Here is a 21,159-nt window from a genome sequence, read left to right on the forward strand (position 1 = left end):
GTCTGGGTGCCTGCAGGGTCGGTGCATGGCACCGGGTGGGTGAGGAGCCCGGGGGTGCTCACAGCCTGCTCACGGCCTTGCGCTGTGTTTAGACTCGCTGTCGGTGGACGTAAACACCGGTTCTGTGGAGAAGTGGCCCCTGGCTGAACTCTCCTGCCCGATCCCTGCGCTGTGCCCCCTCCCCAAACTGCTCTGGGGTGGGGGGGAGAAAGAAAATTCTTTCCGCCTGGTGAAAGCAGAGCTGAAATTGTTGTATCTCCTGGTGAAGGCTTGGGAGTGTTGTACAGGGGCTGGTGCGCAGGGACCAGCACAGGGCATGCACATTCGTCCTCTGAGCTTTGAGCATGTTCCTTGAGGGGTGACCTCAGGGGTCTGAGCCTGCTAGAGGTTTCTCAGCAGTTTCCGTGAGCAATATCTGCCCATACGGGCAGGCTGCAGGTGAGAAAGGTGTGCATAGGTGGCTGAAAGCAGATACCTGCCCACCTGCTGGGGTGGTGCGATGCTGGGAGCTGCAGAGGATGAGCAGCGCTCCCGGGTGCAAGGAGGTGCAGGAGGGAGAGCACAACCTTTGCTCTCTTTCGACGGATGGCTGCTCCCATGCATACTGTGCAGAGCTTGGAGAGGTCGTTTTCATCCGCCTTGGTGTAAATCCAGGATTCTCTGCCTGCTGGATGATCTATAAGTGTAATAAAATCCTCCCGCAGCAGAACTCTGCTTGCATTGTGGCCACATTGATAGCGTTCTGTGCAGGAAGCATGCAATGCTTTGTGCCTTGTTCCATCCCACACCGTGTCCTGCTCACTTCCCACCCTGAGCATGGGGCTGAGCACCAGGGACAGGCAATGCTTTTAGCAGCTCCCTTTGCAGAGCACTTAAGAGCACTGTGGATGAGCAGCCTGCTCCTCGGCAGCCACCCTCATGAATATTTTAGTTCAGAGAATTAACATTTGTCAAGAAGCATTTATGGAGGCAGCCTGGATGCTCTTCCTTAGGCGTGCCCAACTCACTGCTAATCTGGGGCAGTGCTGGGAGCCTGAGCAGGGCAAACCCACACCGGAGCCCTTCCTGTGCCGCACTGGGGCCAGACAGAGGAGCAGGACCGTGGGGAGCAATCAGCCCCCATCTTCCCTCCGGGCCGGCCAGACCCTGGTGCCAAGGCAACCAGCCTGCCATGCAAGATAGACAAATGGTAGTTTTTTTTGTTCTTTTTTCTTTCTTTCTTTCTTTCTTTTTTTTTTTTCCCTCCTGGTTCTTGGCAGAAAGTAAAATGTCTCTTTTGTTTGGTTTCCTCCTCCCCCTGCCCCATCGCCTTTCTTTAAAGGTTATGTTCCAGATTTCACCAAGTTGACGTTGTGTAACAGCCCCTGAGCATGGCGTGGGCACGGGCGCTGTGCCCCCAAGGCTGGGATTTCTTCTGCAGGGCTCCTAAGAGGCTTCTGCTCCCTCTTTCTCTCCTTTCTGTTCTGTTCCCCTCCATATTCATTCCTCCAGGGGAATGTTGGGGTGCATCCCACTGAAACAACACCAGGGATGTTGGGGTGCTGGGGCTGGGCATAGTCCGGCTCTGAGCATCACCAGTTCCACAGATACATGAGCAGAGTGCAAAGCCTCTTGGGTTTGCTCCCTGTAGCACAGAATTTAGGGCTTCCTTTTGGATGCTCCCCGGATGCTGCAGTAGAGCTCTGTCTTTGCCCAAGGGGCTATGTCCTGACGGTGCTCTTGGTGCCATTTGCTTTGGTGCATGCTTCCACCTTGCAGCATTTGCATCTTGCTTGGTTTCAAAGTGCCTGTGTCAGCAGCAAAGAAGGAAATAAACAGATGTAAAGGGATTTAAATCCCAAGCGAGCCAGGCTGCTTGTCTGTCAGGTTCCATCTCCTGCCCAGAGTTATGAGGTGCAGGGGTGCCTCCTAGAGCCATCCCCAGCCCGTTTTCCCCCTGTCCTGGCCGTGTTCCTTGTGCATAAAGGCTGGGGGTGGGGAAGGTGTTGGACCCATGCGGCCGTGCAGAGTTCATGGTCCTGGAGGCCTTGGCACAGTTGAAGGCAAGGGAGACAAAAACGTTTCTAAGACTCCACTTGGAGCTGGGAGAAAGTTTTTCCGTAGGGTTTTTATAGCTACCGGAAAGCAGGGTTTTATTTTTGTTGTCTAAGACAAAAAATCCTCTTAGGAGTTGACTTCCCGTGGCAGTGAGCAGGGGGGGCTGAGCTGGAGACCTTCTGGGCTGTGCTTGGCTTTTCTTCTCCTTCCCCCTGCAGGATTTCTGGATGCTGATGTTGGTTTTCACAACCAAAAATAAGAGGTTTTTGTGTCCCTGATGTAAGGTTGGTCCCATTGACATGCCAGCATGGGGGCACCAGCACCTCAGCTCCCTGCATGGTGTGCTCACACTCCCTCCTTGACCCATTTGGGGGCACATCTGTGGGGAAAACGTTTCTCCTGGTGAAACTGGGATGTTTCCCCTATCTGCATATGGATAAGCCGGGGCAGGGGTCTCAGTGAGACCAGCTGAATTCCCTGGGTTGTAGGATGGGGCTTTTGCAGCTCTCCCTGGTCACCTCTTCTTTGCACGCTGCTCTTGGATGTGATTTGCTGGAGCCTGTTTCCATGGTAAAAATCTTATCAGCATCTGCCAAAAACTCATCTCCCTGTTGGCCTGGCCATCTGGAGGACGAGAGGGGGCTTTGCTGGGGCACAGAGGTGGTCATGGGCTGTATGGGATGCTCCTTTGGCACTACATGCAACTCAGAGGGGTCCCTCTGCCCAACTCATCTGGGGATCATGCTGGCCTGCAAAGAGCTGCCGTGATGGGTGGGACCCTTGTGTCACCATATCTGGCAGCAGGGCACAGCAGGCTGGGGATGGGGACAGCAGGGATGTGGCATTGCCACTGTAAATCGGATGAGCTGGTGCTGCTCCAGATGGACCTGTCAGCTCTTGTCAGCAGTGACACTGATCTAAGTCCCTCTGTGTCCCCTTGGGCTGGGGAGGCCACCACTCATCTTGCTTAACTGCATCCCCTTGGGGCAGGGGGACCAGGAGGTGACACCTTGCTTTACGAACCTATTGGATAAATGAGATCCCCTCCATGCCTTGACCCTGCAGAGCATCCCAGTGGCTGGCTGGGGGAGATGCTCCCAATCTCCGTGTTTCACTCACTTCAATGGGCAGAGCTCTGCTTGTGGACAGAGCACTGGCTGTGTAGAATCCTGGTGTCCACCTGGAGAGGTTTAAGGCATTGTGCCCATCTGCTCCTATCTCCTCACGTATCCCCTTTTTCCTTCCCCTTGCAGCCGACGACGCTCCCACAGGGCACCATCAACATGAACCAGTGCACGGATGTGGTGGACGGGGAGAGCCGCACAGGGCAGAAATTCTCCTTATGCATCCTAACGCCAGAGAAAGAGCACTTCATCCGGGCTGAGAACAAGGAGATCATCAGCGGGTGAGTGCAGGCAGACCCAGGGCTGGCTGTCAGTGCTGCCTGGCACTCAGCTCCACTCTTCTCCTCCTTTTTGGCAAGGTTGGCTTTTCTTTCCCCTCCCTGGCCTGGCGAATGCCTTCCACCTGCAGCAGGGCAGAAGTGCTAGCAAGCCCTGAGCCGCCAGATTCATGGGGTTAGCATGAGCAGCAGCTTGAGTGGATGATTTGAGTCCTTCCTTTGTTCTGTGCCACAAGGCTTTCCAACATCTGTACACCTTGCAGAGCCAGCGACTGGGGAGGCTCAGCCACTGCAGGGAGCTTCAGATCCTAGAGCTCCCAAGCTGCTCATTACTTCTCAAGGCCATCATTCCTAGGTCACTTTAGACCACTTAACATGAGCATATGGCAGTAGATTCTCCAACTCCCAAGTGCTGGATGCTGATCTAGAAGCATCCCCTGACATCTTCTTCCTGATCCGTTCGGAGGCATGGTACCTCCTCTATGCTTCCTAGCCTGGCACCAACAGAGCTGGTGCATCCCACTGAAACAATTTCTATTTCCAAGCACTTTCCTTGGTTTGTAACTCCCCCATTTTAGTAAGCGGTGGTTGAAATAGGCATTTCTCTGGCAAGAGCTTGAGCTTTTGCTCAGATGAGTGTTGTCATGGGACAGAAGTTCCCTACTCCACTGAGGCCAGTGAGTGTGAGTGACATCAGAGGGGGACTGGCAGGGTGGACGCAATGGTTATACCCCAAAGTATGGTCCCTCATGTCCTGCTGCGTTCTTATTCTCCCCACACTCCCATTCACAGCTCAGCCTTTGTTCCTGTCCTGCCAGCAACACGAGGGAGCAGCATTGCAGAGCAAGGTGGGGCTGATTTATTGCTCATTGGCCCAGCGTTAGATTTTGAAGCAGCGCGTTTGCTCCTGACTACAAGCATTAATCATCCCTAAGCAGTCTTGCTCTGGGCCCAAGCCAAGCGGGTTTCATTTGCAGTTGCAGCACGACAGGAAGATTTCCCCGGTTCAGGGAGAATTTGTTCTACGTTTGTTGCATACTTCTGGCATTTATTGCTTAACCAAAACCCACTTGATGTGGTCATCTCAAAGCGCTTTACAGGAGCAGCGTGCGAAGTGGGGGGAACAGGAGGGCAAAGCATGGAAGTCTGAAGGAGAAGCATTTTCCAGCACTGCAGATCCTCTCTGAGCTCCCCGAGTTGCAGGAGTGGCTGTGGGGGAGCCAGAGAGGGTGCCCTGAGTGAGAGGCTCATGTGCGGGATGGGTTTCACAGCGCTGAGTTCATGCTGCTCTTTCTCAGACAAAAGTCCATTGTGTGCAGCGTGCTGGTGTTAGCAGCTCTGGAGGGAGAAGGCCCTCTGGTAGCTCCAGAGCTCTCGGCTGGCTTTCAGGATCCTTGAATCCCTGCCCTGTGCCACCCTCAGCCGTGACCTCTCTCTTGCAGTGAGTGGTGTTGAGCCAAAGCAGCCTGGAGCTGTTCCCTGTCCTTCCTCCCCTCCTGCCTTGCTCTGCGAGTTGCTTTTCTCCCAAGTCTGGGATGGTTGCTGGGTATCGTGGTACCCCAGCCCAGCTTACAGGGGTGAGCTCCTCTGCATGCTGAGCTCCAGCTCAGGATAATACTGACAGCCCGACTACCAACCTCTGGGTGTGGGGGTTTAGGATGGGGGCTGCAGCTTCCTGGCTCTGTCCCTGGAGGAAGCAAAGGTCTGGCTTATGGGCAGCCTGTCCTGGAGCGCATCAGGCTGTGTCTGCCTGGTGATGAGATCAGAGCCCCTGCAGTGCAGGGAGTACTGTCTTACTCCCCACACCTGGGAGTGAGTATTGCTCCTGTCCTGCCTGCTGTTGTCTGCACACATCTCACCTGCTGCTCTTCTTTGCCCACAGGTGGCTGGAGATGCTGATAGTCTACCCAAGGACGAACAAGCAGAACCAGAAGAAGAAGAGGAAGGTAGAGCCCCCAACTCCACAGGTAACCCTGGAGGGACACGGCAACCCGGTCCCTTGACTCCCTCTTGGGGAGCATTGCTCCCAGCACGTATCCCTTCCCAAACCAGCAGGGCACACTCGGCCTCCTGGCACCAGCCCTGCACGTGCTGTCCCAAATCCATGTGGTCCCAGGGGCCCGGGAAGAGGTGCTGACCGCTCAAGGGGCCTTTTCGGTAGAAGTAGGATGAAATTCCATCAGGCTCCGGTTACCCTGTTGGAGATGACCTTGGAGATAATGGAAATGAAAGGAAAATAGTAAAGGCCAGGGCTGGGCTGGGAGCTCCGGGGGCCGGAGCTGCACTCCCCAGGGACCCGGCGATGGCTTCGCACTGGCTTTGACTATAAATGGTAAAAACCGGGGCTGGCCATGACTCACTCGTTCCTGCCAAGCTCCCACGTGGCCGGAGTGGGGGAGAATCCCACTGATGGGGAATGTGACCCCAAGGCTGCGCTTGTCCTTTGCTGGGGCTGAGAACTGCTGCAGCTCTGCGGCCATCTGACCTCTGCAGGGACTGAGTGCTGGGCTCCTCTATGGGGCTGCTGCTGTCAGGAAGGGAAAACCACCTTGGGGCTCCCCTGAGCCCCAGTTTTCTAGTCCCCAGCACAGTGATGTCTCCATGCAAAGCTGTATGTAGTGTCTGTTTGAATCAAGTTTCCACCACTCCACCAGGTAAAGTTACCTTAATCAGTAGGAACAGAAATAATGAGATGAAATGATACTTTTTCTGCACTGTGCTGGAAGACTGAGGCACTCCCTGCCAAGGGATGGATCATCACAGCCCCTTGAGCATTGGCTCCAATGATGCTGCAGGGGAGGTGTCTCCTCTGTGGCATGTTACGAGTTGTTTGGCCTCAATCCTGCTGCATTTGGGGCAACCCAGTGAGCTGGTGCAGCAGGGCAGGGAGCCCAGCCCAGCACTAAACCCAGGCTGGGTTCAGGAAAGGGGACAGAGAGAAGAGGAGAAAGGGGCAAGGAGCCAGAAAAACATCATTCTGGGTTGCATTTCATCGCCATGGCAACTTCTTGGAAACTGTACAGGATTCGAGCTCCTGAGCACCAAATAAGGGAAGTGGCTGTGGGGAGGACAGCAACTCCCCATGCATGCAGCCTGACTCCCCATGTGCTTGGGGATGGGGTGAGCATGGAGCCTGGTGACACTTCTCCCACATTGGATTGAGGCACAGCAGCTCACGACCTTGTGGGATGCCATCCTCCAAACCTCATCCTGCTTGCAGTTCTCTTTCCACCCTCTCCATCAGAGCATCCTATTGCTCCCAACCCTGCGACAGGCAGTGGTGCTACTGGAAAAAAAGCTCAAATTCACTTTACAAATCCAGCCTCTGTGGGACCTGGCGCTGGATGAATGCTTTGCTGTTGCAGGTGCTCATGGTCAACCTGCAGAGCCAGAAGGGAAATGTGAAAGCACCTTTGCTTCATCCCCCGAATCGTGCCGACGCAGGCAGCAAATCAGTGCCAGGGAGAAAACCAGCACCAAATCCCCCTTTGTGAAATGGCTTCTCCTGAAGTTGGCTGCTGTTCAGCTCTCTCTCCACGTACTGGGGAAAGGCTGATTTCTTTCTAAAGACGGCAGCACGCTAATCCGGCGGCGGATCATGTCTGAGAGCTGCTGAGGGAGTGATGGACACCTTTGTGATTTAACAACAACAAAAAAAGAGAAGATATTTAGGATGTTTCTGCCTGTTCTTACTCCCATGTCATTTTCCTTTTCCCTCTTACATCAGGGCTTGGCTGTGCTCCTGGGGCACGAGGCTCATTTTCAGCTCACCCCATTGTTTTGCACCTTCACCCTGCTGAACGCTGGGATGGGAGCAACACGAGGGAAGCTGGGAAGTGAAGCTTGTGCCAACAGCTGCAGTTTGGGCAGGGGTTGCTAGATGCAATGCTGGACTTGTTTTCACCTTTACTTTGCAATCAGCTTGAGGTCTTAGGAGAAATAGGTCAGGTTTCTCTTTCACTGTTGGCCATGCAGGGGGAGGAGGAGCGTGCTGCCCTGTCTGCTCTCAGCTCCTGGGAAACTGAGGCATGATCTGGGGCTGAAATCTGGGGTTGGAAGTGCTGCCCTCTGTTTCGGGTTTGCTTTGCATCAGGCTATGTGAGATGTGTGTAAGGACAGCACACTGTGGTGTTACTGCAACTGCAGATTGGTTCTAATGATGTTGGGACACGCTCCTTTTTTGAGCCATTCATTCTGGAAGACAAAGAGTTAATTGTGCTGCTTGTTTATAGAGCGCCTTTTGGCTCTCGTTTCTGTGTCTAATTAAATACATATCTACAAATAATTATACGGGGGCGTGTGTGAGAAGTATATAAAGATGTATGTCTGACGATCAGCTTTGGCTTTTGAATCACTGGACAGAGCATGGCTAAGGCTGGAAGGACCATGGCAATGTCCGACCCCTCCAAGCAGCAGCACCTCCAGCGAGTTGTTGCCCTCCGGATCATTTACCTCCAACACTGCATTCCTTTAGGATGAAATTTCCGAGGGGACTTTTTTCCATACTGAGGTCATTTGCTGATACGACAAGAGCAAAACATCTGCTAAGGAACAAAGCCAAACCCCACATGAGCTGGGAAAGCTGCTGTGCATCTAACCTGGGCTGCTATGGGGAGCCACCAACTGCTGGCACCATCCAATGTGCAGAGCCCCTTGCTTTTATCCTGATGGGTATTGTTCTAAAGTAACCTCAATGCAATACTGTATTTTCCTTTCTAAAAGCAGCATCCTGCTATGCAGTGGAAGCACCCAGGAGGGACGCGGTGCTGGATGGTTTTTCTATTTTGTATCAATGGCCCATAACAAACTGGTTGTGACAAATTAAGAACACAGCTGCTAGTGGCAGGGAATTAATTTTCTTCTACATCCAATATCCTTTCGCTTGATTTCTGGGTTGCTGTTTCTTTTTTCTTCTGACGTTACATTATGACAGCAAATTCATTCCTGGCACGTGAACCTGGCACTGCTCCGTGTTTGTGAAGCCTGCAGACAGAGCGGGGACACACAGATGCACACACAGAGGGACATGGGGAAGGCTGTGCCGCCTTTGCTGTGGTTCCCAAGGCTGCACTGCCCCCCGAAACTGCTGTAGTAGAAATGCTGAGTCAGGACCTGAAGCAGGGAAGGCAGGCCTGCTGGGAAGGCAGGGTCAACCCAAGGGAGCTCAGGTGTGTGCAGTGCATCTGAGTGACCAGAAGGGTTGGAGCCAGGATCCACCCCTTCCCCGACCTCAATTAAGGGTTGGCAGTAGAGGTAAGGGTATCTGTTGCTAGATATCCCTGCCTACTTGAGGCCTTCCAAGAGAAAGCAGCTTTTTTGCCTTGTTTCTGTCCATGGCTGCTGCATTTGGGCTTATCTTCACTTGCTGTAGCCTGCTCTATATTGCTGTTTCCATCGTGTTATAGTGTTACTCCTGTAAATGTGCAGGGAAGGGGCAGGGCTTCTCTGGGCACAGAGCTCCTCTCACCCTCTGTTCCCTGTCCCCATCAGGAGCCTGGCCCTGCGAAGATGGCTGTGACCAGCAGCAACATCCCCAGTGCTGAGAAAGTCCCCACCACCAAGTCCACATTGTGGCAGGAGGAAATGAGGGGCAAAGAGCCAGCAGACACGAACAGCAGCATCAGCCCAGCACAGAGCCCCGTGCAGGGGGCTGCCAGCTCCCTGAAGGATCCCGTATTGGACAGCAAGGAAGGTAAGGTGGTGCCATGTGGCCCTGGGCACCCTACCCTGGTGTCCCTGCTTGAGCAGGAGTTAGAACAGGTGGACCCAGAGGTCTCTGCCAACCTCAGCTGTGTGATTCTGTCATTCTGAGATGGAGATCGTGTCTCATCAGCGCAAACTTGCTCAGTAAGACTAAGCTTATACGTTTAAATGCTCACACAAGGCTCCTGGGGGCCACCTGTCCTCACATGGGGAGGAAGATGGGAGGGGAAATGCTTTCATAGCACCTCTGTGGCCCCCTGGGGCAGCACATAGGGTGTGGGGGCTGCCAAGCCCTGAGTGCTGCTTCCTCATCCGGCCCCTGCAGCAGGGCCCTGTTTATATTTGGTCTCCCTGATTAGTCCATGGAAGGCGCCTGGGGCCACAGTATTGTTCTCCCTGAAACAATAGGGGCTGGGGATTTTTCCTGCCCTGGGCTGAGGATAAGTTTCCTTTATCTGCATGATGGGAGCGGAATAGAGCTGCTTTCTTCCTGCTCCCCAGTGCAAAGAGTGATGCATCTGTTGTGTCTCCTTGGAGCTGTGGCTGCCTCTTGGAGGGACAGAGGTAGGAATGGGTGGAGGCTTTCACACTAACCTTCCCCACAAAAAAGAGAAGTTTCCCTGCTCGTATAAAGCCTACTCAGTTTCTTTGAAACAAAAAACAAGCAAAAGTGAAAAGAAGTAGAATTCACACCTTTTGTATGTTTTTTACTGGGAGAGACTGAATGTTCATACTGTCCCCACCTGGGAAAACTGTGCCACCCACATCTCACTGGGATCCCGTAAGCCTTTGAGGTATCCTGTGCCCCCAGGATTGCCAGCTCCCTGCAAGCATCTCCCCTTCTGCACAAGCCAGAAGGGTTGGGATTGGGGTCAGGGTGGGAGAGACTGTGATGCTGAGGGACTCAGACTGTCCCTGCTCTCATTTCCTGCACCATTCCTGCTTGGAATCGTGACTTTTTTTGTTAAAAGCAAAACTCAGACTTGAAACCAAATGTGTTTTTCTTGTCCCTTAGACGAGAGCTCCATGAATGGGGACCGGATAGACTGTGGGCGGAAGACTCGTGTTGAGAGCGGCTACTTCTCCTTGGAGAAGACCAAGCAAGACTCGAAGCTGGAAGAGCAGCAGCTGCCTCCACCACCGAGCCCACCCAGCCCCAGCACCCCGAACAACAGGTACAGTTATCCCAAATCGCCCTCACAGGAGCATGCCCAGCCCTTTCCTTCCCCAGGTACCCGATCAGGCGACCGAGTGATTCACAGCTTTTCTCTGAACTCCTTGGACTCGAAGAGCAGTTGCCCCATGCACAAGGACTCCAGCAGAGATGTAGGAAGGGGAGCTGAAAAATCGGGGCGTCCCCTTTCTTTTAAAGCCAGCCGGCAGTACACCACCCTGGCCGACGTTCCCAAGGCCGTTAGGATCAGTAATCGTGAGGCCTTCCAGGTGGAGAGGAAGCGGCTAGAGCGGAGAACCCGGGCACGTAGCCCTGGGAGAGAAGAAGTGGCCCGGCTCTTTGGCAATGAGAGAAGGTAAGGTCTGAGTGGTTCACCTCCCTCTTGCAGCATTAGTGAGGTTTGGGTCGCCCTCCCCAGTGCAGCCCTGGATGGGAGGTATTGGCAGGCTGTGTTGTGAATCATAGAATCGTGGAAGGGTTGCGTTGGAAGGGACCTCAAAGCCCATACAGTTCCAACCCCTGCAGTGGGCTGGCTGCCCAGGGCCCATCTGTGGCCTCGGGCACCTGCAGGGATGGGGCAGCCACCACTCGGCAGCAGTGCCAGCACCTCACCACCCTCTGAATAAAAAATTCCCTCCTAACATCTAACCTAAATCTCTCTCTTTTACTTTGGCCCCTTTGCATTGCAGCAGTTGTGGATTCTGGGGCAACCACGTTGCCCATGCACACCATCCAGGCAATATGGTGGCCTTAGCAGTGGATGTCAGCCTGGTGACATTTGGATGCCGCATTTGCAAGCAAGCCCACCCTCCCTGTCCCCTCCCCGGTGCGGCACACGCGGGCAGCTGGCACCATTAATTAGGTTAGCTCTCTAAATGGTGCTAGAGCCGGGTGCGTTATGCAACTGCTTAATGAGCTGAGAGAGGTTTCAAAATGTCATGGCATTAATCTGGGAGAGGAGAGTCGGGTGCGGGGCTGCAAACAAGCTTAGTGCGGAGGAGGTGAGGAGGGCATCTGCAGGCATGCTCAGCAGTCATTGGGTGAGGTGAAGGATGTGTTAGTGCAACAAGGGCAGCAGAGCAAACCGGGAGATGGGCCCCGGGCAAGAGGACTATCTGCCAGTCTGATTTTCTCGCCTTGATTTTCCTCTGGGCATGTTCTCTCTAGTGTGATGTCAGCAGCGCTGCTGGTTCGTTTCTTCACAGCCCCTAAAGGACTGTTTTCCAGCCTGGCATCTGAGAGCTGGGAGCAGGTGTGGGAGTTCTGTGCCCATGCTGTGGGTTGGCAGCAGGATCCTGCCTCTCCTGATCCTATCCCAGCACTGGCAGCATGCAGAGGTTGGGGCATAGGAGCAGGGCATGGGATTGGATTTCTCCCTGCCTTGAGAGTTCAGAGGGGAAGGGTGCCAGGCAGGACCTGATCACCCCAGCTGGGGACAGGGCTGATAAGCTCAACTCGTAGTGTGTTAGTTCAGGTATGGGTGACATTGTGTCCCTGTGTGGTTGCTTGCATGGTCCCCAGTGCTGACAGTCACTTGCTCCAGCCTCCATGGGCACTGTGCGGTTTTGGGATCTGGCATGCCAAAAGGAAACTGGGATCTGCCAACAAGACAGAGAGGGCAGAGGTTTGCATGCAGGTAGTGGGGACTACAAGAGAACGTTGCAGCCAGAGAGTGCCTTTTTTTAACGTCAGCTCCATGCACTTCCTGGCAGGTGCCTTTTCCTGGGGAAAATTTCTATCAGCTCAGCTGGACTCGTGGGCACTTTAGCAGAAATGCATTGCTGCATTGAAATGGGCAAAATGTCTCCTATTTCTCAGAGCTGTACTGAGAGATGAGCGGGGGTCTTGTGCCCATGGAGCTGACCCTAGTCCAGCACAGGGTGTGGAGTCCGGGGGTGATGGATGCAGCTCTGCGGGGCTGGCACCCGTGTCCAGATGGGCTCAGCAAGGCACAGAGAGGCAGTTCAGCATCGCACCAGAGAGCTCCCATCTGCCCTGCTCACCTTGGCTTGGCTGCTTTATGAATACAAGTTCACTGAGTGCACAGATTTCTATCACTTTTTTTTCCTCACCCCCTCCAAATTCAGGCTGTGCTTATCAAGGTTGAGCAAATACAGTAACTCACTTGCATGCTGCAGGGTCTGCTTCTCCTGCTGGGTTTAACAGTATACCTAATCCTCCTCCTCCTCAGTAACCCAATAACACGTCTGTGAGCATTTGCCTGAAGTCCTTTACCCATGCATGAACACCATGGGCACCATCAGGTATGGCTCAGCTTTGCCTCTGGACTCTCAGTGCAGCCAGACAGGCTCGCTCTGATTATCTGGGTGTTTTTGTCCCTTCCTCCCATTTCCTTCTAACCCACTGTAAATCAGCACGGGAGTGTCAGAGCTACAGATGAGAAAGAGCTATGTTACTACCCGCTGTTCCATCCTGAGTGACACACCTGTGGTCTGAGCTCCAGATAGAGCTGTTTTTCAGGCTCCTGCCCTGTCTCCCCACAGTAAGAGCTATTACGTGACTGATGCCCATGACTGTGCTGGAAATATTCCATGTCGATCATTTATTCCCAGCACTTAACTCCACGCCCCATGCAGACGTCTGAGCTTGTGGTTGCTTCTGAAACGTGCATCAGAAGGCAGCCCCGAGCAGGAGATATCTGTGGGATTTTGGCACGTGGGGGTCTGTGGTGTGCGAGTTCCCTCTGCTGGCACACACAGGGTGGGGCCACGGCTCTGCAGCACACAGGGATTGAGCCACATCCCTGCTCCCTCATCCCAGCCCTGGGCAGGATGGGGCTGTTTCCAGGCGGTGATTTGGAAACCCCAGAGATGAATCTTCAAGCCCATTTTGCACAGCAAAGGGGGCTGTGGCAGCTGCAAGCTGATCCCATGTTTTTGGGTGTCAATCCCTGTGTGCCAGCAGAGCAGGGATGAATCTCGGTGCATCTCAGCAGCTTTGGAAGCTTTTGGGAGGGGCGTTGGTGTTGGATGGGGTGTCCTTGGGGTGCAGGAGCCCGGAGCTCACTCCCTTGGCTTTTCTTGCACGCTTCTTGTGCTGCAGCCTCTGAAAATGCAGCTTTTCAATTGCTCCCAAGCTCTGCTTGTGCTGGCAGAAGCCTGCTGTGTCAGAGTGCAGCCAGGGCTGGTGATTATTTCTAACCTCAGTAAGCAGCAGAGCTACTTTTCTTTCTCAAATTCCTTCTCTGGAGCTTCTTGGGATGTAAGGCTTTGCACTGGATGCTGCTGCAGCAAAGACACGACTGCCTGCTCTCTAAAACAGAGCTTTCTTTTCCTTTTAGAACTATCCTCTTTGTTTTTGTGTACCTTTGGGGGAAATTCCTTGTCCTTTTCTTGAGGCTCACTGTCTCTCTCGCTGCTAAATAATGAATGAATCCACTACAAATAAGCCCTTTCCTCCAGTCAAAGAACGCTGCTTCAGTGACAGCTTGTTGGCTGTGAGAGCTCTCCTTCCCCCTGCACACACACCCCCAGCTAACAGCCTCAACCTGCAGCTCAGGTTCCATGTCTGGCAGAGATGAGCAGCCTGCAGAGATGAGCAAAGCTCCCTGGGATGAGTTCCATAGTGCAGCACCGAGCAGCAGCACAGCTTTCCAACCGCTCCATCCCTCCCTGCCTGCAGCACAGCACTGCCAGCGTGGAGCTGCATTCCCAGGGACCCCTCACAGTAACCTCTCTGAAACACTGAGCTGATGGGACACATGATTCTTTCCTGTAATCTGAATGATATTAACCCTTGGGGCTGTGATTGGGTTGCAGTGATATTTTTATTTTTTATTTTTAATTATTTTTATTATTCCCTCCTCCTTTTTCAATGATGAATTACTGGAATAGTTTTGATTTTGTTTTGTATGTAGATGCAGATATATAATTTCCTCTTCTGTTCATTCATTTTCCAGCCTTGTTTTCTTCCAGGTCTTGTTGCTCTCCACCTTCTCCTGCTGTGTTGCTGTGTGACGTGTCCGCCTTTACTTCGCCTGCTTCGCTACCATCTCATCTCAATCTCAAGCCGTAGAACAACCTGGTGGTGCAGCCCCTTTCATGAGAAATCAACCTGCTTTTGATTTTGTTTTTATGTTTGTTTTTCTCTTGATTTGTTTTTCTTCAGGCCTTCATCTGTTAGGGTGCAGATAATGTTAATTCACGAACCTCTTCCTCCCTCCTAAACTGAGTCTCAGAGGTTTGGGCCGGGCTGAAAAGGGGATGGCTGGGTTAAAAACTCATCTCCAAAACAGTTCTCCGTGTGTTGGTGATGGAGGATGTAGATCTGTGCTCTGTGAGCTGGGTGCTGTAACACACATGTCACCTGAGCAGAACATCCTGGGGAGATCAAGAACTCTGCACAAGCACTGGGATCTGTTCTGCTCCCACTCTGCAAACTGGGAGGCAGTGGGGGGCTGAACAGCTGTCCCCAGAAACATCAGAGATGTGAATTTACAAAGCAAAGCTCCCCCAGACCCAGTTCAGTTCCTTGGTCCTGGCAGCCTGGCTCTGAGCAGCAGCTCCCACAGGGCTGAGCTGTGCTCGGAATGTGTCTGACTGATGGGATTTGGTGCAATTGTGAGTTTAAAACTAAACATCTCATGGTTTTTTATTTTGTTTTTAAGTTCTAATCTGCTGTTCTTTTCTTTTTTTTCTTTTTGTGAAAAGTGTTAAAACAAAAATGTTTTTGGATGACCTGTTTTCCCTCATGTGGTTGCCCTTGTGATTTTCATGCATGTTGGGGGTTCCTGATTTTAGGTGTCCAGATGCTGTTTCAGGATCCTCTCTGGGCTGAGTGTTTGGGGGAGGTTCAAATGGGAATTGAAACCTCACAGCTTGGGGCTCAGCTGATTTGTGTCCTGGGGGTGGATTACTGCTATGCTTTCCCAGGTTGTGCTCAAAGCCCAGAGGCTGGTTCTTGCCCAGACCCTTGGGGGTGCCAGTTTGAGACCAGCAGGTACTTAGAAAATTCTGTTATTTTCACTCCTGTGGGTCAGCAGACAGCTTTTCCTGCTGAAATGGCACTTTTAATTCCACTTGCAGAAAGCCTGTTTTTTGCCTATTGGGAGCATCCTGCTATAGGGTGTGTGCTGCTCCATTGTAGTTCTCTGTCCTGGGGAAGCTGGGTGCTGTGATGTGGTGAGGTGCAGGTAGGGGCCAGGTGAGCTCCTGCTCCCTCCAGCTGCCTCGCAGGCCAGTTTCAGCAGAGGGCATGGGTTTTGTGAGGGATGCCCACATTGGATGCCCAACTTCCAGCTGGATGCACCTGTGTATGCTCCAGTTTGGTGCATTACCTGCACGGACTGAGGTTTTACAGGATACATGCAGGGTGATGTGGAGCTGCCCAGCTCCCAGTGGGGTGTGATTTTTGTGCTCTGTAGTCTCAGGTTGTTGGTAGCTGCAGCATTATGCTGTAGGAGCAATGAGTCGAGCAGTTGTGCAGTGACCTCAGGCAGCCCTTGCGCATCGGGACTGTGAGCTCCATATAATTCTGCTCGTGGTTTAAGCAGCTCTGCCTTCCCCTTTCTCTCTGTTTTCCAGGAGATCTCAGGTAATTGAGAAATTTGAGGCATTAGATATCGAGAATGCAGAGCACATGGAGACGAGTGTGCCAGCAGGAGCTGCCCTTTCCAGTGAGACACGGCAGGGCAGGAGTGAGAAGAGGGTTTTCCCACGGAAACGGGTAAGCAGTTTCCGTACAACCATGGCACCACTTGAGGTCTCATGGTGGGGTTTGGGTTGAGCACAGTGGAATCATGTGCAGAGCAGCACTGCTGGTTCAGCCCATGCAGGTTTGCTGCTCACTGCTCTGCTCCTTTGGCCCAGCTGCAAGTCAGGGCAAAAAATCAGGTTGTCTCTTTTCTATCCTCTGGAATAGAAAGAGGGAAACGTCAGATCTAGCACAGCAGGACACATCCTCATGGCATGAAATAACAAAAGAAACAGGCGGTCTTTTGAGTCCCAGTTGTGCTTAGATGTACTGGGAGCAACTTATTCCCTGAGAAGCCTGAAAAAAGATCTTACCAGTGAGGTGACACTTGTTCTGAGCCTGATGTGCCCCCGAAATATGTGGGTTTTTGTGCCACGAGCCAGGGAGCAGGACTTGCTGCCCTAGTTCCGTGCTGACCCAGGCTCTGCTGTCTGCACAGGACTTCACGTGCGAAGGGACAGCCATGGGCTCCATCCTGGATGTGTCTGCATCTCCGTTGTCCCCACACCGCCGGGCCAAGTCACTGGACAGAAGGTCCACAGAGTCCTCCATGACGGTGAGCCAGCGGGGCTGTGTCCTCTGCCACGTGGGTGGATGCCAGAGCCTTTCCCAGGCAGCTCCAATGGAAATCTCTTCATCTGCTCTCCCCTTAGCCAACACATGGGGCATCTGCTGTGGCTGGTGTTGGAGCAAATGGTTGGGTTTGACTTGAATCAGGTGTGGCTAATGCTGAGAGGTGGAGCTCTGCTTTTTGCCTTTTCCCATCTACTGCTGCAGAACTTAAAACAGGCAGTGCTTCATGGCTGGTGTATATTCGAGTAATGGGTACCAAGCCAAGTTTGCATTTGGTTTGGTAAGGAGAGCTAATACATGGCCCAGTTTTCTGTCAGTGCTTCCGTGATGTTTGTGCACTTGCAGGCTGGTGTTAGTGGAACAAGATCTTCCATTTGCATGTTCCAAATGCTCACCAGACCTGGAGGCAAACAGTGCAAAACAAGCATGGAACACCCTCCACTCTCTCTCTCCACCCTTTGCAGGAACAGAATAAATACTGTAATCTCTGAGAAGGATTACTTAGCCATTGTAAATACATGATATTTACATTTTTCATGGATGGACAACTCGTATTCAAGGACTTCTCAAAAATGCAGTAGCTTAGCATTTCTGTGGGGCTTTTCATGTAGACTTAAACTATGACAAGAATGACAAAAAATATCAAGTGACAGTGCACATCATCTAACGTGCGAGAAAACCTTGCAGTCAGTGGGAAAGATTCCCTGCATCCTTCCTGGTGCTGCTGGGAGTGATCCCACACTGCTCAGTGCTTTCCTTGCTGGCTGCAGGAAGTAGCAGGTGCTGTTTTTGTGGCACAGTGCTGGGATTCCCTGTATTTCCAGACCCTGAACATGGGAACTCAGCCTGGTGCTGGGTCTGTGCATAGAATTGCAGGTCCTTTTTCTGTGGTGGATAACAGAGGGACAAAAATGCATGCAGTGTTGCTAACTCCTTGCTTCTCCTTCCATTGTAATTCTGGTGCAACAGTAGGAAATCACAGCTGCTAGGAAGGAGACAGCCTACATAAATCATACAGCAGATCCCTGTGCCTCCTTGGAGCAGACATTTAGCCCCCACACAGTGCAGTGATCCAGCTGCACTGCTGCTGGTTCCTTTGATTGCTGTGCTGGGTTTTGTCACCCTGTTGCCTATTCCCAGGCTGGATGTGGCCACTCTGACTGCCTCTGTCCTTCCTTGCAGCCTGATTTGCTGAACTTCAAGAAGGGCTGGCTGACAAAGCAGTATGAGGATGGGCAGGTGAGTCTGGGGCAGCTCCCACCTGCTCCAGTGTACCTTGTGCCTGGGCAGGCTCCACACATGTGGGTTCCTGCAGCCTGGCTGCAGTCAGTCCTGGGGCATGGGTGGCAGTAGGAGCGTGCAGAAGATGTACATGTATGAAACAAGTGCCAGGGATGGGCTGCAGCTCAGTTTTTAAATATCATGGATGAAACAAGAGTATCATATTGCTTTTTTTTAATTAAAAAAAAAAAAAGCTTCGTCTTGCCAGGGGAACTCATGGAGGGCACTTGCAGTATTTCATCATCACTTGTGGGGTTGAAGCACTGCAGCATCCCTTGTGTTGCTGCCTGCTCCTCTCTCCCGAGCCCTTTGGGAGGGCTGCTTGGTGGAGCTGGGAGGGGAGGGGCTGTTGGTAACTCCCCTGTGCTGGTTGTTTCGTAGTGGAAGAAGCACTGGTTTGTGCTGACTGACCAAAGCCTGAGATACTACCGGGATTCGGTGGCGGAGGAGGTAGGTGTCACTCTGTGGGGTGAAAGCCATTGCTGCCTGGGCTCTGTGCTCCCCACAGCCCTGCTCGTTGTCTCCCTGCAGTGCATCTCACCAAATCCTACCCTGCGCCTCCTGCACAGAGCCACAGTGCTTTTGATTTGCAGTGTGTTACAGCATCCTTTATCTCTCTCTTCTCCAGGCAGCAGACCTGGATGGGGAAATTGATTTATCAACGTGCTATGATGTCACTGAGTACCCAGTTCAGCGGAACTACGGCTTCCAGATCCATGTAAGGATGGTGTGGGGCAGGGATGCTCAGAGCTGGGTGCTTGGGGTGGCTGTGGGGTGAGCGGGAAGGTGCTGGTGGGTGCAGTCCACAGCTCTGAGCCGATCCCTGCTCTCCTCAGACGAAGGAAGGGGAGTTCACCCTTTCTGCCATGACGTCTGGCATCCGTCGCAACTGGATTCAGACCATCATGAAGCACGTTCGCCCAACCACTGCGCCTGATGTAACGAGGTAAGGGGAGTCATGGGCCCCTGCACTGCTTTGCTGTGCAGAAGGAGCTCTTCCTTGTCCCTGCGCTTTCCTCTTTCTGAGCCTGTCTGCTCCTGAAAGGTCTGCCTCTTTCTTAAACCCCTCTCTCTGGGCTTAATCTGGATATGCTTTGTGGGTGTGCTGATAATGCTGAGTTGCTCTTACGGGTGCAGTTTTCAAAGAGGGTTGAAAATATGGCTTTAATTTGTGCGTAGGAATATGAAATACTGTTCCTATATCAAGGCTCCTCTGGATTCCCACCAGGTATTGTGAAACCATTTGGATTCAGCTGTGCTGGGTTCCCCCTTTCCTCTGGCTACTGTTCAGCATGAGCTGCCTGGCCCTGCTGTGGGTCACAGGGCTGAAGGAGAAGCTCTTTGGCTCTGACAGACTTTAAACTCCATCCAGCAAACCGCCTCCCTTCCCTTTCAATATTCCAGCTAGCAGCAGCTCCTTCCCCTTGCTCTTTAGCAATATCCGTGTCTCCTCCTGCCACCAGTGCCAGAGGAAGGGGCCCCTTGGTTCCCTGCGAACCGGCTGTGAGTGCTTGAGGCTGAGGGAAAGGGTGTTTGAGCCCCTCACAGCTAACCAACCATGCCAGCCACACTCCATGGGCTTCCAAGACACAGCCACAGCATTCACTGTCCCCTGTCTTTACTGTGGCTGCAGCCAGTAGGGTTTTGCCAGGTTTGCCCCTGCCTTGGTGGCATGGCTCTTCTCACTGGCTCTGCTGGCTGGGGATGCTCCAACCCCTATGCCCACCCTGCTTGGCACCCGTTCCTAATCTCCAGTGGGTTCACAGGATGTCAGGGAAGCCACCTCTCTCTTCACTCCTCTGTGTGTTTGATTTTCATGCAATCCCAGGAAAAACTTCTCTTTGAAACTATCCGTGCTGAAGCCCAGGTTGGAAAACTGTGTTCTCTCCTGTATTAACATGTTGTGGTTTGTATATCTTGTGATTCACTGCATGCTCCTCCTTTTCTGCACCTCGGATGGGAAGTTCTGCAGTTTTCATTTATTTTTCTTTTCTTTTTTTTGTTTCCCCCTTTATTTTTCTTTTCAATAAGAGCCAGAAAGAAGGGAAGAAGCAACCTGGTCTTGACAATTGATTCCCCCACACTGGTACCTTCTGATGTGACTAGATGTGAAGATGAAGACCAAGGAAATTTGAGGGGACCTCTCAGCCCTTTAAGAACCATATCTATGCATAGCCTAGCAGGTTACTGCATCTCGATGCTCCTGTGCTCACTGTCTGCTGCTCTGAGCCCACGTGGTGTGGTTTGACTCGGCTTTACCCCACAGAGAAGGTCTGGGTGCTGGTCGTGCAGTAACTTGCTACGCTGTGTAAACAGACGGCAGCTCTGAACCCCGAGCTGATGATGAGGGCTTTATAGGTGCACTCATGTTGTTCTTCACTGGACTGCTTCCAAGTGGGGTGCACGTGGGTTTGAGGCACAGCACTGAACTGCAGCTCTGCGTGCACCAGGGCTCTTTGACAAGCCCTTGGGCTGCGGTGTGAGCGCAATGTAGCACAGCCTGTTCGGTGTCTTTGATGCACTGTTGGCATCCTCACCCTGTGAGCAGCTTGGGATGGGGCTGCTGGCTCCCATCACCCTCTTCCACGTCTCCACTGGGCCCAGTGCATGCTTCCTTGTTACTCAAGTCTTAATTACTGTTTATATCCTAGCGTGTGGCAGCACCCTGGGGGGAGGGTGCTGCCCTGCTCCCTGCTCTGCCATCTCCAGAGGTGCTGATTACACAGTGATGGCCATGCAGGTGTAAAGCACACAAGAGGAGCAAAGAGGCTGCTTCAGCCCCTGGTCGAGCTCCTAGCCCTGGTGCCCCCCAGTTCCCATACTCACCTCGGGAGCTTGCACCATGCTCGCAGCCACCCCTGTTAGAAACCAACTGTCTGTTGCCTGCTCTATGAATCTCTCATCTCCCCTTGCCACGTGATGTGAATTTATCTGGAAGGGAGGAGGTACAAAATGAGTGAGTAGGATCAGTAGCCATGGAGTGCTGCTGGGAAACAAAGTGCTAAATTCTGGGGCTGTCTGCTGAGTTTCCCAGCACTGTGCCCTTTGGGGATCTGTGCAGGAGGAATGGGCTGGCAGGAGGTGGCACCTCTAAGCATGCCAAGGTTCATAGAGTCCTTGGATATCCCGAGCAGGAAGGAACCCGTAAGGGTCATTGAGTCCAATTCCTAGCTTCTTCCATGTGGTGTTCAGAGCAATGTCCTTTCTGTTCCCCAACAACATCCAAGGGACCTCAGGACTCCCTTTCTTCCTACTGCTCTTCTCCATTTTAAGACTT

At 52.7% G+C, this 21,159-nt stretch overlaps 1 protein-coding gene across 3 annotated transcripts in view; it reads left to right on the forward strand.

The window, feature by feature from the left end:
* The window catches only part of MPRIP (myosin phosphatase Rho interacting protein), a 56,719-nt gene that overhangs the window by 12,652 nt on the left and 22,908 nt on the right, over positions 1–21,159 (forward strand). For 2 of the 3 annotated variants that reach the window (XM_019620544.2, XM_019620546.2), the window contains exons 4-13: positions 3,291–3,442; positions 5,322–5,406; positions 8,930–9,131; positions 10,158–10,317; positions 15,860–16,001; positions 16,468–16,584; positions 17,784–17,840; positions 18,264–18,332; positions 18,511–18,600; positions 18,719–18,828. In XM_019620544.2, coding sequence (XP_019476089.1) covers positions 3,291–3,442; positions 5,322–5,406; positions 8,930–9,131; positions 10,158–10,317; positions 15,860–16,001; positions 16,468–16,584; positions 17,784–17,840; positions 18,264–18,332; positions 18,511–18,600; positions 18,719–18,828 — 1,184 coding nt within the window. Of the gene's footprint in view, positions 1–3,290; positions 3,443–5,321; positions 5,407–8,929; positions 9,132–10,157; positions 10,672–15,859; positions 16,002–16,467; positions 16,585–17,783; positions 17,841–18,263; positions 18,333–18,510; positions 18,601–18,718; positions 18,829–21,159 lie in introns of all 3 variants that reach the window. The other variant, XM_031555754.1, reaches the window with a different exon arrangement.

This window comes from Meleagris gallopavo, chromosome 16 (genome assembly GCF_000146605.3).
Source record: "Meleagris gallopavo isolate NT-WF06-2002-E0010 breed Aviagen turkey brand Nicholas breeding stock chromosome 16, Turkey_5.1, whole genome shotgun sequence".
NCBI lineage: Eukaryota > Metazoa > Chordata > Aves > Galliformes > Phasianidae > Meleagris > Meleagris gallopavo.